Genomic DNA, 14,819 nt, shown 5'->3' with positions numbered 1-14,819 from the left:
GACACCGGCGGGTTCCTTAAACCTTAACCTGTAGCCACACCCCACCCACCCACCCACCCCTCTCTCTCTCTGTTCCACCAAATCGTTACGCGAACAATGAACGCTTATGGGCGCAGGCACTCCCGGGGCATAAGACGGCGCGCGAACCATCTGGCGCGGGTCGTTCCCGTCGCCGCGTCATCCGAGCGCAGCGAGGGACGAAAATTTTTGGCGAGCGCATCGCGTAGCGAGCTTTCAACAGACATTGAATGGCGTCGCAACGCAGTTTTTTTTTTTTGCGAGAGCCAAGGGGGCTTATGGGACCCCTTGGGGGGGGGGGGGGGTCCCGCCATAAGGTTCAAATGCACAATGTTAATTTAAAAAAAAAAGACTTAATATCCCCCCCGCCATGTAGCCTGCAACAGACTGTAGGGGCGAGTGCTGCTGTTAGCTCACAGCTCAGCACTGCCTATGAAGGCCGGAACGGCGCACGAGGAGAGGGGGGTGGTGGGTGGCCAGCACCACGCCCCCTTGGCCGCCTTTGTCTCCCCCAGTGGCGATGTTTACCGCACACCGCACCAGGTACTCATTTGAGGCTGAGTCGACCTAGGGGAGGCCCGGGAGCCGTTCAGATAATCGTCACTGGTGTTGTTGGCCGTGAGCGGGAATCGAACCCGGGTCGCCAGGTTCGTAGCGTAGCGCCAACCTGTTACAAACCCTGCTCATGCGTAGTAGTGCCCCAGTAATTACCCTGTAATCGGTTAATTTGCATGGGGCACGGGTAAAAGGTAGGGTAAAGGTAGGCTCGTTGCGTTTGACCTTTTACCTTGCCTTGCCGAGTCCTAGACGCACGCCTCTCTTCCTCAACTCTCCCACGCACTCCGCTACCCCTCCCCCTTCCCATCTCCTCCACTGCCAAGGGTAAAACGTAATACAGCAAAAACCTTGGATCGCGAGTAACTTGGCCTGCGAGTGTCTTGCAAGACGAGCGAAACATTCAAAATATTAATTTGATAAGCGAGCGAGGGCCTTAGCAATACGAGCAGTGTACGCTTTGTACTGCCGAGCGTCACGTGATCACACAGTAGTGTATAGTGTAGTAGTATATAGTGTAGTGTAGTAGTGTATAGTGTAGTAGTATATAGTGTAGTGTAATAGTGTATAGTGTAGCAGTGTATAGTGTAGTAGTGTATAGTGTAGTAGCATATAATGTAGTGTATAGTGAAGTGTATAGTGTAGTGTAGTTGTGTATAGTGTAGTGTTGAAGTGTATAGTGTAGTAATATATAGTGTAGTATATAGTGTAGTAGTGTATAGTGTAGTAGTATATAGTGTAGTGTAGCAGTGTATAGTGTAGTAGTGTATAGTGTAGTAGCATATAGTGTAGTGTATAGTGAAGTGTATAGTGTAGTGTAGTTGTGTATAGTGTAGTGTTGAAGTGTATAGTGTAGTAATATATAGTGTAGTAGTATATAGTGTAGTGTATAGTGTAGTAGTGTATAGTGTAGTAGTAGTATATAGTGTAGTAGTGTATAGTGTAGTAGTGTATAGTGTAGTAGTATATAGTGTAGTGTAGTTGTGTATAGTGTAGTGTTGAAGTGTATAGTGTAGCAGTGTATAGTGTAGTAATATAGTGTAGTAGTATATAGTGTAGTGTACAGTGTAGTAGTGTATAGTGTAGTAGTGTATATACTGTAGTGTAGTAGTGTATAGTGCAGCAGTGTACGTGTACGCTTTGTACTGCCGAGCGTCACGTGATCACACAGCTGATATACGGAGTGCTCTGGATTACAAACACGGTTTCCGGAACGAATTTTGCTCGCAATCCAAGGTTTTACTGTATTACATATATTTTTTTTGGATACGTACGGTGAGAAAGAAGTTCAACATACGTACATACATACCAGTAGGCTCCTCCCCACTTCAAACATCCGTGATAAAGCACTTCATAGCACATCAGATTTCTCCAGGATAAACACACATCCTGATTCTGACACCACTCTCTTATGCTATCTAACATCACTCACTCCCTCCCTCCCTCTCTCCATGCCTCTCACTAAATGGTTGACGACTACCCCATTGGAACTCTCCCTTTTAACGCTCACCACATCTCCAAAATCTCCTTGCTCTCAATTATCGCTCTCACCCCCCCACCCACCCTATCCCATCACCACCATCGACTCATTCTCACCCTCTTCAAAGCTCGATTATCTCGTTTTAATCTCCCCCCCCCCCCTCTCCGCCTTCCCTATCGATTTAACTTTCCCTCCACCAACCCTCTCTCTCTCTCTCGACCTCTCAATAACGTCTCCCCGTTGCTCCCCACTCGCTCTCACGTCACACGTATCTCTCCCTGCCATCTCTTAGAATTGCATCTCTCTCCGTACGCTCCCTTCCCGCCTATATCTCAAACCACAAGTCACGCATCTCTCTCTCTCTGTGAAATCTCTCTGGGTTCTATCCCCGCTCTGGTCTCTCTCTCCCCCACCCCTCATCCACTCTCCCCTTTTTCTCTCTCCAACTCCTCTCTCTTCCCCCAACCCCCACCCCCACACACGACGTGATGTTTCTCTTGAGGTCAAATTACATTCAGTAGCCGACACAGGTCCAGCCATAACTCCATCCACAGCACCAGCCATAGCTCCATCCATTGGTATTGCCATAGCTCCAGCCATAGCTCCAGCCATAGCTCCATCCATAGCTCCAGCCATAGCTCCATCCATAGCTCCAGCCATAGCTCCATCCATAGCTCCATCCATAGCTTCAGCCATAGCTACATCCATAGCTCCATCCATAGCTCCATCCATAACTCCATCCACAGCCCCAGCCACAACTTCATCCATAGCTCCATCCATAACTCCATCCATAGTCCCAGCCACAACACCAGCCACAACTCTATCCATAGCTCCAGCCATAACTCCATCCACAGCTCCGGACACAACTACATCCATAGCTCCAGCCATAACTCCATGCAAAGCTCCATCCATAACTCCATCCACAGCTCCAGCCACAACTCCATCCATAGTTCCAGCCATAACTCCATCCACAGCTCCAGCCATAACTCCATCCATAGTTCCATCCATAGCTCCAGCCATAACTCTATCCATAGCTCCATCCATAACTCCATCCACAGCTCCAGCCATAACTCCATCCATAGCTCCATCCATAACTCCAGCCATAACTCTATCCATAGCTCCAGCCATAACTCTATCCATAGCTCCAGCCACAACTCCATCCATAGCTCCAGCCACAACTCCATCCATAGCTCCAGCCATAGCACCATCCACCGCTCCATCCACAGCCCTAGCCATAACTCCATCCATAGCTCCATCCATAACTCTATCCATAGCTCCATCCACGGCTCCATACATAGCTCCAGCCACGTCTCCATCCATAGCACCAGCCACAGCTCCATCCACAGCTCCAGCCATAGCTCCATCCATTACTCCAGCCATAGCTCCAGCCATAGCTCCATCCATAACTCCAGCCATAGCTCCAGCCATAGCTTCAGCCATAACTCCAGCCATAGCTCCATCCACAGCCCCAGGCCCAGCTCCATCCACCGCTCTATCCACAGCCCCAGCCATAGCTTCATCCAGCAGCTCCAGCCATAGCTCCAACCATAGCTCCAACCATAGCTCCAGCCATAGCTCCAGCCATAGCTCCATCCACCGCTCCATCCACAGCCCCAGCCATAGCTCCAGCCATAGCTCCAACCATAGCTCCAACCATAGCTCCAGCCATAGCTCCAGCCAAAACTCCAGCCATAGCTCCTTCCACAGCTCCATCTATAGCTCCATCCATAACTCCATCCACAGCTCCAGGCACAGCTCCATCCAGCAGGTCCAGCCATCGAACCCACTCACCATCGAACCCACTCACCATCGAACCCACTCACCATCGAACCCACTCACCATGGAACCCACTCACCATGGAACCCACTCACTATCGAACCCACTCACCATCGAACCCACTCACCATCTCACCCACTCACCATCTCACCCACTCACCATCTAACACACTCACCATCTCACCCACTCACCATCTCACCCACTCACCATCTAACACACTCACCATCTCACCCACTCACCATCTAACACACTCACCATCTAACACTCACCATCTAACACACTCACCATCTAACACACTCACCATCTAACACACTCACCATCTAACACACTCACCATCTAACACACTCACCATCTAACACACTCACCATCTAACACACTCACCATCTAACACACTCACCATCTAACACACTCACCATCTAACCCACTCACCATCTAACCCACTCACCATCTAACACACTCACCATCTAACACACTCACCATCTCACCCACTCACCATCTAACACACTCACCATCTAACACACTCACCATCTAACACACTCACCATCTAACACACTCACCATCTAACACACTCACCATCTCACCCACTCACCATCTCACCATCTAACACACTCACCATCTAACACACTCACCATCTAACCCACTCACTATCTAAAACACTCACCATCTAAAACACTCACCATCTAACACACTCACCATCTCACCCACTCACCATCTCACCCACTCACCCACTCACCATCTCACCCACTCACCATCTCACCCACTCACCATCTCACCCACTCACCATCTAACACACTCACCATCTAACCCACTCACCATCTCACCCACTCACCATCTCACCCACTCACCATCTCACCCACTCACCATCTCACCCACTCACCATCTAACACACTCACCATCTAACACACTCACCATCTCACCATCTAACACACTCACCATCTAACACACTCACCATCTAACCCACTCACTATCTAAAACACTCACCATCTAAAACACTCACCATCTAAAACACTCACCATCTAAAACACTCACCATCTAACACACTCACCATCTCACCCACTCACCATCTCACCCACACACCATCTCACCCACTCACCATCTCACCCACTCACCATCTCACCCACTCACCATCTAACACACTCACCATCTAACCCACTCACCATCTCACCCACTCACCATCTAACACACTCACCCACTCACCATCTCACCCACTCACCATCTAACACACTCACCATCTAACACACTCACCATCTCACCCACTCACCATCTCACCCACTCACCATCTCACCCACTCACCATCTCACCCACTCACCATCTCACCCACTCACCACCTCACCCACTCACCACCTCACCCACTCACCACCTCACCCACTCACCATCTCACCCACTCACCATCTCACCCACTCACCATCTAACCCACTCACCATCTAACACACTCACCATCTCACCCACTCACCATCTAACACACTCACCATCTCACCCACTCACCTTCTCACCCACTCACCATCTAACACACTCACCATCTCACCCACTCACCATCTCACCCACTCACCATCTAACACACTCACCATCTCACCCACTCACCATCTAACACACTCACCATCTCACCCACTCACCATCTAACACACTCACCATCTAACACACTCACCATCTCACCCACTCACCATCTCACCCACTCACCATCTAACACACTCACCATCTCACCCACTCACCATCTCACCCACTCACCATCTAACACACTCACCATCTCACCCACTCACCATCTAACACACTCACCATCTCACCCACTCACCATCTCACCCACTCACCATCTAACACACTCACCATCTAACACACTCACCATCTCACCCACTCACCCTCTAACCCACTCACCATCTCACCCACTCACCATCTAACACACTCACCATCTAACCCACTCACCATCTAACCCACTCACCATCTCACCCACTCACCATCTCACCCACTCACCATCTAACACACTCACCATCTCACCCACTCACCATCTCACCCACTCACCATCTCACACACTCACCATCTAACACACTCACCATCTCACCCACTCACAATCTAACACACTCACCATCTAACACACTCACCATCTAACACACTCACCATCTCACCCACTCACACTCTAACCCACTCACCATCTCACCATCTCACCCACTCACCATCTAACACACTCACCATCTCACCCACTCACCATCTCACCCACTCACCATCTCACCCACTCACCATCTAACACACTCACCATCTCACCCACTCACCCTCTAACCCACTCACCATCTCACCATCTCACCCACTCACCATCTCACCCACTCACCATCTAACACACTCACCATCTAACACACTCACCATCTCACCCACTCACCATCTAACACACTCACCATCTAACACACTCACCATCTCACCCACTCACCATCTCACCCACTCACCATCTAACCCACTCACCATCTCACCCACTCACCATCTAACACACTCACCATCTCACCCACTCACCCTCTAACCCACTCACCATCTCACCATCTCACCCACTCACCATCTAACACACTCACCACCTCACCCACTCACCATCTCACCCACTCACCATCTAACACACTCACCATCTAACCCACTCACCATCTCACCCACTCACCATCTCACCCACTCACCATCTAACCCACTCACCATCTAACACACTCACCATCTCACACACTCACCATCTAACCCATCCAACTCTCTAACCGCCGTGCAACGTTTACATTAAATTAGTTGCACAGAATAAAACATTTTTGTTAAATAATAATTTAAAAATAAAACATTTAAATATTTCCCTCAGATCGTTTTAATAGGGGGGGTCGAGCCACTTCACCACTCGAGTTCCCGCGCGCGCGCGGAGGTTTATAAACAGAAATAATCCTCCCTTGTTGTTCATCTTTTAACAACGTAAACACTTGTTTACCAAACAAAAAAAATACACCAACTGGGGGGACCGCGAAAGACTCTCGATCGATCGACTGAATCGGGAATTTTTTTTGTACGTTGTAAAAAAATATATATTTAAAATAAAAGGAAAATAATTTCGAGTCCGCGGTATCCTTGCGCGGTCACAGCGCGCCCTCCGCCTTCCGCCGCCAAACAAAATAGTGCGCGCGCTCCCTCGCTCCCGTTCTCCTCAAGTCTCTTAAAAAATATATATTAAAAAAATTAAAAACCACATCGCTAGCGATGCTATGTTCGTGCTTTTAAACCCTCTCACGTTCGTAAAGTTTAAAAAAAAAATCAAATAAAACCACACGCGACCGCGTACACCAATATTCACGCCTGAGCCACAGCGATGTTGTTTTTTTTATAATTATTATTATTAATAGTAACGCGAGCTAGCTCGAAACAACCGCGTGGATAACGACGACGAAATTCGTAAATAACAACGGGGCCCATAATATATATTTAAAATAGCAGCCGGGGCAATATCGTGTTCTGAACCGCCGCCGTCAAGGATAAAACATTTTTTTTCCATTTGGGCAAAAATGTGTACTTCTCCTCGAAGTCGAAACGTTTAACTCTCGATCACGGTTCGTTAACGACAACGAACAAAATCGCCGCGTTGATGGGGCGGGGGGGGGGAAATAAAAAATAAAATTTATTTTTTTAAAAAATAAAATAAAAAATATAAACGACCATCGACCACCAACGGGCCACATTTCCCACGCGCGTAGTCGCGGCGCGGCGAGACGGCTGCTCCCATTGGCCGCGGCGCCGCCCGCGTGACTCGCGCCAGCCAACGCGGAGGCGCCTTACGGAAGTGCCTCGCCTTATCCGCTCTACCAAATGTACGACGGGGCCCGACCATCTCAACGTCGGAACACAACCTCCCCCCCCCCCACTACGCCTGTTCGCGCCGCCTCACGACCGCCGAGAGACTCCCCAATCGAGGGGGGTCCTAGGAGGGGGATGTAGAAGTGGTAGGATTAGAGGTCCCCCTCACCGTTTGAAGTGATCGACGATTTTTTCCTCGCGAACATTGTCGGGAAGGTTCCCCACCCACAGATGGCGCGTCTCGCGGAGCATGGCCGCCGGTGGGGACTGCCGTGGTTGGTGGTGGTGGTGGGGGGAGGAGGGGCTCGTGGTGGTGAGTGGTGGTGGGGGGGAGGGGCTCGTGGGAGAATGGGAGGGGAGGGGCTCGTGGGAGAAGGGGAGGGGCTTGTGGGAGAATGGGAGGGGAGGGGCTCGTGGGAGAAGGGGAGGGGCTTGTGGGAGAATGGGAGGGGAGGGGCTCGTGGGAGAAGGGGAGGGGCTTGTGGGAGAAGGGGAGGGGCTCGTGGTGGTGGTGGTGGGGGGAGGGGCTCGTGGTGGTGAGTGGTGGTGGGGGGAGGGGCTCGTGGGAGAATGGGAGGGGAGGGGCTCGTGGGAGAAGGGGAGGGGCTTGTGGGAGAAGGGGAGGGGAGGGGCTCGTGGGAGAAGGGGAGGGGCTTGTGGGAGAAGGGGAGGGGCTCGTGGGAGAAGGGGAGGGGCTTGTGGGAGAAGGGGAGGGGTAGAAGGGGAAGGGCTCGTGGTGGGGGGAGGGGCTCGTGGTGGTGGTGGGGGGAGGGGCTCGTGGTGGTGGGGGGAGGGGAGGGGCTCGTGGGAGAATGGGAGGGGAGGGGCTCGTGGGAGAAGGGGAGGGGCTTGTGGGAGAAGGGGAGGGGCTCGTGGTGGTGGTGGTGGTGGGGGGAGGGGCTCGTGGTGGGGGGAGGGGCTCGTGGGAGAATGGGAGGGGGGGAGAAGGGGAGGGGCTCGTGGTTGTGGGGGGGGCTCGTGGTGATGGTGAAGGGGGAGGGGCTCGTGAGAGAATGGGAGGGGAGGGGCTCGTGGTGGTGGAGGGGAGGGGCTCGTGGGAGAATGGGAGGGGAGGGGCTCGTGGGAGAAGGGGAGGGGCTTGTGAGAGAAGGGGAGGGGCTCGTGGGAAGGGGGAGCTGGGAGGAGAGAGGGGGAGGGGTGGTAGGGGGATCAGGGGCCCTGATGAGATGTTGACTACCTCGCCTGGTACACAGGAGGTCGTGGGTTCTATCACGACCCTGACGAGATGTTAACTACCTCGCCTGGTGCGCAGGAGGTCGTGGGTTCTATCACGACTCTGACGAGATGTTAGCTACCTCGCCTGGTATACAGGAGGTCGTGGGTTCCATCACGACCCTGATGAGATGTTGACTACCTCGCCTGGTATACAGGAGGTCGTGGGTTCCATCACGACCCTGATGAGATGTTAACTACCTCGCCTGGTACGCAGGAGGTCGTGGGTTCTATCAAGACCCTGACGAGATGTTAACTACCTCGCCTGGTACGCAGGAGGTCGTGGGTTCTGTCACGACCTTGACGAGATGTTAACTACCTCGCCTGGTACACAGGAGGTCGTGGGTTCTGTCACGACCTTGACGAGATGTTAACTACCTCGCCTGGTACACAGGAGGTCGTGGGTTCTATCACGACCTTGACGAGATGTTAACTACCTCGCCTGGTACACAGGAGGTCGTGGGTTCTATCACGACCTTGACGAGATGTTAACTACCTCGCCTGGTACACAGGAGATCGTGGGTTCTATCACGACCCTGATGAGATGTTAACTACCTTCGCCTGGTACGCAGGAGGTCGTGGGTTCTATCACGACCCTGATGAGATGTTGACTACCTCGCTTGGTACGCAGGAGGTCGTGGGTTCTATCCGTGACCCTGATGAGATGTTGACTACCTCGCCTGGTACGCAGGAGGTCGTGGGTTCTATCCGTGACCCTGATGAGATGTTGACTACCTCGCCTTGTACGCAGGCGAGGTAGTTAACACGTGGTCGCGTGAATTTCTCACTGGCGATGGAGGCGAGGGGAGGCCTTCATCCAGCAGTGGAGAGATCCCTCCAATTGAAACGCGTGGGTCGACGTGGTGACGTCACCACGTACTTAACCAGCCAGCGCCAAGACGTGTATTTTATGGCCACGTCACGTCGGCATGTCACTGACGTCATCACACACGTTGTCGAAGCCGTGCGTACTACCGGAACGTGTTGATGTCGGCAACATGAGTGGCGTCATTACGTTCGCTGACGGTGCCAATGCGTGCGCCGCGAACCGGGCGTCATCATGCGATGTGACGTCATCACGTACGCCGACGGCGCTGTGCGTACGCCGACGTCAGCGAGTCAGTGGCGTCATCACGTACGCTGAGGGCACCCTTGCGCGTGATCCGAGCGCGTTGACGTCGGCGCATCGATGACGCCATCACGTACGCCGGCGGCGCCCGCGCGTGCTGTCGAGGCGCGGTGTCATCATGCGGGGTGACGTCATCACGCACGGTCACGGGCAAGCGTGCTTACGTCGCCGGCCGGCGTGTTGTGAAGTCGCCGCCGTACTCCGCCGGCATCGGCAGGGTGTGAGCGTGATGACGTCACCGCGCATGCAACGTGGCGACGTCATCGGCTCCGTCCTCACGTAAACTAACTTCAACGTGGTGACCTTACCGAAAGAACCAAGAATATGAATAACTGCAGTCACGAAAGCTTTAAATCAAAATTTATTATTTAGAAATCACCGACGTCTGAGTGTCAATGTCATTTTAAAGCGTCGCTGCTGTTATAATGATTTTTTTAGTTTTTAAACCGGTCTCCCCTATCTCTGAACTGCCTTCAAAACTTTAATTCTTCTTCCAAACTTAATTCTGCTCTTAAAAATAACACCGTCTGCGAGCTACTGCGATTCGTCCAAGGCTCGCCGCTCTTCATCCTTTCACGGAAAAATACTTGTGCAAACCCATTCATTCTGCTTTTATTCTTTCTGGGTGGTATTTGAGCTTCGTCCTGGCCCAAACGAGAAGAAATCGTATTAAACGGTGTTGGTGTTCTATGTGTCAACATCAGAGGGGCTTGTCTTCTTGGGTTCCATCGGGTAAAGTCACCGCGTAGAATAAGGATAAAGTAATAAAATAATTAAATTAAATAACACAATTAAATCCTCGCGACGTTTCGGCCGCAACACAAGCGGCCTTCTTCAGGTGAAAGAACAGAACTGTCGGGAGGACAGAGCTTCATTGAAGGTTGTAGTTGTCAATCGTAGAGAGATTCTGGCTTAGCAATCATTGGAAAGATTTGATAAACCATTTCAGGTCTTAATTGATTGTTCACGCACGCTTACGGTGGTTTTCAGACAGCATACATTAATTTTTCGTCTCCCCCCTCCTCTTTTCAGAACATAGATGGACTATCTTCTTTGGTTCTTTCGGTAAAGTCACGTAGAATGATAATAAAATAATAAATTGATAAAAATAAAATAACACAATAATATTCTCACGACGTTTCGGCCACAACACAAGCGGCCTTCATCAGGTGAAGGGGGCGAGACTGTCTGGTAGGACAGCGCTGGAGTGAAAGAGCCACGTTCAGATACGGCCTTTAAGCTGTGTGAGAGGAACAAAGCGCCTTGACAAAGGAATTAGCTAAATTATATGCTAATTATATGCTAATTATAGCTAAATTATATGCTAATTCCTTAATGCTAAATTATATGCTAATTCCTTTGTCAAGGCGCTTTGTTCCTCTCACACAGCTTAAAAGGCCGTATCTGAACGTGGCTCTTTCACTCCAGCGCTGTCCTACCAGACAGTCTCGCCCCCTTCACCTGATGAAGGCCGCTTGTGTTGTGGCCGAAACGTCGTGAGAATATTATTGTGTTATTTTATTTTATCAATTTATTATTTTATTATCATTCTACGTGACTTTACCGAAAGAACCAAAGAAGATGAATCATTGCAGTCACGAAAGCTTTAAATCGAAATAGATGGACTAGTCCTTCTAAATAAACTGCCAAATCGCTGCGCGTGGCGCTGACGGTTTTTTTTATAAATAAATAAGTACACCGTTTAAAAATAAATAAATTTATGCAAACCGACGCACCTGATGACGACCGTTTGTGTTATGGTCGAAACGTCGTGAGAATTTTTATTGTTTTATATATATTTTATTGTTTCCCTTCAACGTGACTTTACCGAAAGCTTTTAATCGAAATCAGAGGGCTTGTGATTAAATTAAGTCAACTAAAACTACAAGTGGCAAATCTTGACCCGGACAATTTTTTTTTTGCCCAACAGAAACATTTCACACTCCTGCCGTCAATGACTTGCAGATCGCGATTGACAACTACAACCTTTTTCGGCTTGACCGAGGATCTAAAGGAGGTGGAATTGCCATCAATGTTCGTAACGCTATTGCATGCTCACCAGCTCACTCCTTGTTTTTAAAAAAAAAATAATGTTGCTTTGAAGGTCTGGCTCTCAAAATAATACTCTCCCAAATAATCAACAGATATTGGTAGTGTGGCTGCTATAGACCGCCGAGTGGGAAGGAAGTTGAAGCTGCATCTGCACTGAGAGAGCTTCATGGGGGCCTCCCTAAAGGTGAAATAGTTTTAGTGGGTGATCTAAATTGGAATTGGCTAAACCCGCCGGCTATGGCCACACATTTTGCAGATTAATTTGATCCGTTTCAATTAATAAATGTCCCCACAAGACCCAACCTAAAAAAACATCGGGACAGCCATCTCTGCTTGACGTCCTATTGACAAATGCTCCTCAAAATTTCACACTGACCGGTGTTCTGGGTAATAACCTTAGTGATCACTCCTTCATTTTTGGGGTGAGATCATCAGCCAGACCCAAAGCCCCCCCCCCCCCTAAATTGGTTGAGAAGCACTCTATGAGACACTTCAGCACTCAGGCATTTACTAATGATGTGCTTCACTCGGATATTGACAAGGTCTGTGATATCCCCAACCTGGCTACGGCTTGGGAGACCTTCAGGTACACGTTTCTCCAAATTCTTAACAAACATGCTCCGTTGCTTAGATTTAAAACTAAAGGCAACCGCCCACCATGGTTTGATCCTTTGATTACAAAGCTCATGAAAACTAGGGACGAGGCTTGGGCATGTGCTCAGAAAAGTAATTTGGTCAATGACTGGCTAGAATACAGGATTTTAAGGAATAGATGCGTCAAAAAAAATATGGCATGCAAAAAAATGCCTACTTTTCCTCCACTCTCCTGGAATCACATGGAAATGCCAGGATTTTCTGGAAAACAATCAAATGTTTCGAAAAGGCATCCAAAACAGACAATCTGCCCGTTGAGCTTAACCGAAATGGGGAATATTTTTCAGATCTCAAAAAAATTGTTGACAATTTTAACCTTCATTTTTCTGAAGCTGGTAATCTTTTTGATAATGTATTGGGAGTCTCCCCTGCTCATGCAAATTCCTACACCCCTGTCCAAACATTAAACGAATTTAGTTTCCAGCTAATCCACTAAAGTAATGTTCTGAAACAACTGTCCTACCTCAAAGGGTCCTCCTCTACCGGAGCAAATAGTATTGCCGTCTTTAGTCTACTAACTGTTGGTCACCTAACATACAAACCTATAGCCCTTATTTTCAACCTGTCCATCAAAGAAGCATCAGTTCCTCTAGAATGGAAACATTCCTATGTCCGTCCACTTCACAAAGGGGGCCCTAAAGATGATCCAAATAACTACCGACCTATCTCAATTTTGTCCCCGTTGATGAAAATTTTTGAAAGATTATTGACCTACCAAATTAGCAGTTTCCTGTCCACCAACAATCTACTGCATCTAAAACAATCTGGGTTTCCGAAAAAAATACAGCACCACATCTGCTGCATTAGACTCTCTGAATCACATTTACAGTAGCCTTGATAATAAGCAGTACTGTGCCTGTCTTTTTCTAGACCTGTCCAAAGCTTTTGATACAGTAGACCACAACACTCTGCTTAGTAAACTAAGTTGCCTCGGTTTTTCCGAAAATGCAGTAAAATGGTTACAAAATTACCTCTTTTCTCGCACCCAAACTGTATTCACAGATGGTTGGAGGTCAAACAGTGTTAAGATAACAAAAGGGGTTCCACAGGGTTCCATCCTCGGCCCCCTCTTGTTCTCTCTTTATGTCAATGACTTGGGCACTGACCTGGATCATTCCAGGGTACATCTTTTTGCAGATCACACGATACTGATTACTGCTGGCCGCTCTCCGGATGACGTGATTGCTAAGCTCTAGGGTGATTTCAACAAACTACAACATCCGCTAGTTTCTCTTAAACTAGTCCTGAATACCTCCAAAACCAAGGTGCTATGCTTCTCACCGGGACCAAAGCAGGAAGTTATTTTTTTTCCCAATTACATTCCTTGAATAATTATCAAATAGAGAAAGTCAAGATCTATGGAATTGATAAAAGCTACCATACTGCCTCTACTTGACTACTGTGACATCGTGTATAAATCAGCCCCAAGTACTGTACTGAAGAAGCTTGATTCCATCTATCACTCGGCCTTAAGATTTGCATTGAACTGCCCATATAGGACTCACCACTGTGATCTCTACATTTGGTCAAACTTAACATCTCTTAATGTTCGACGGCTTGTGCACCAGATCTTATTTATTCACGATGTACTTACAAAAAAATCCGCAGACTACCTGCTGCTGGATCTCCTCTCTGTTTCAAAGAACAAATTTGACCTCAGGTCTTCGCTCATTTACCAGCTTCACATTCCCTATTGCCGTACAAAAACCGGAGGAAGGGCCTTTGCTATTGATGCCCCCAGGGTCTGGAATGCTATTGCCAATAAACTGCAACTTGAATCACTACCTATGAGATCTTCACTCAAAACTGCTCTAGAGGAGTTGTACACCCCTAGCTGCCACTGCTATTCAGTGGCCTAAAATATGGCTCTACATTTTGGTGTTATAATTTATTTATGTAGTTTATTGTTAAAAAAAATTCGGTCACAGTCCCTATGATCACTGTTACATTGCATTTATGGCTTTTATTTTGGTGATTATCGAAAAGTTTTTTTTGTTTTGGCCATGTTTTTGTTTATTGTAGTACGGAGTTAGACTGATGGCCTTAATCTTAGTTGTCTTGTGGTTGTTGTAGTACGGAGTTAGACTGATGGCCTTAATCTTAGTTGTCTTGTGGTTGTTGTTGTTGTTG

General features: G+C 48.8%; 1 protein-coding gene across 1 annotated transcript in view; it reads right to left on the bottom strand.

Annotated features, from left to right (window-relative positions):
* Window positions 1–7,928, bottom strand: part of LOC116958294 (uncharacterized) — a 92,460-nt gene extending 84,532 nt beyond the window's left edge. Inside the window, exon 1 of the mRNA XM_076058476.1 lies at window positions 7,791–7,928. Coding sequence (XP_075914591.1) covers window positions 7,791–7,873 — 83 coding nt within the window. The 5' untranslated portion in view covers window positions 7,874–7,928. The remainder of the gene's footprint in view (window positions 1–7,790) is intronic.
* Between the last annotated feature and the right edge of the window lie 6,891 nt (window positions 7,929–14,819).

Source organism: Petromyzon marinus (assembly GCF_048934315.1).
Source record: "Petromyzon marinus isolate PM22_M1 ecotype Great Lakes invasive population chromosome 75 unlocalized genomic scaffold, UKy_Petmar_22M1.pri1.0 chr75_unloc.3, whole genome shotgun sequence".
Taxonomy (NCBI): Eukaryota; Metazoa; Chordata; class Hyperoartia; order Petromyzontiformes; family Petromyzontidae; genus Petromyzon; species Petromyzon marinus.
The sequence above is the reverse complement of the archived record's forward strand: the minus strand, read 5'-3'. Positions and strand labels throughout refer to the sequence as shown.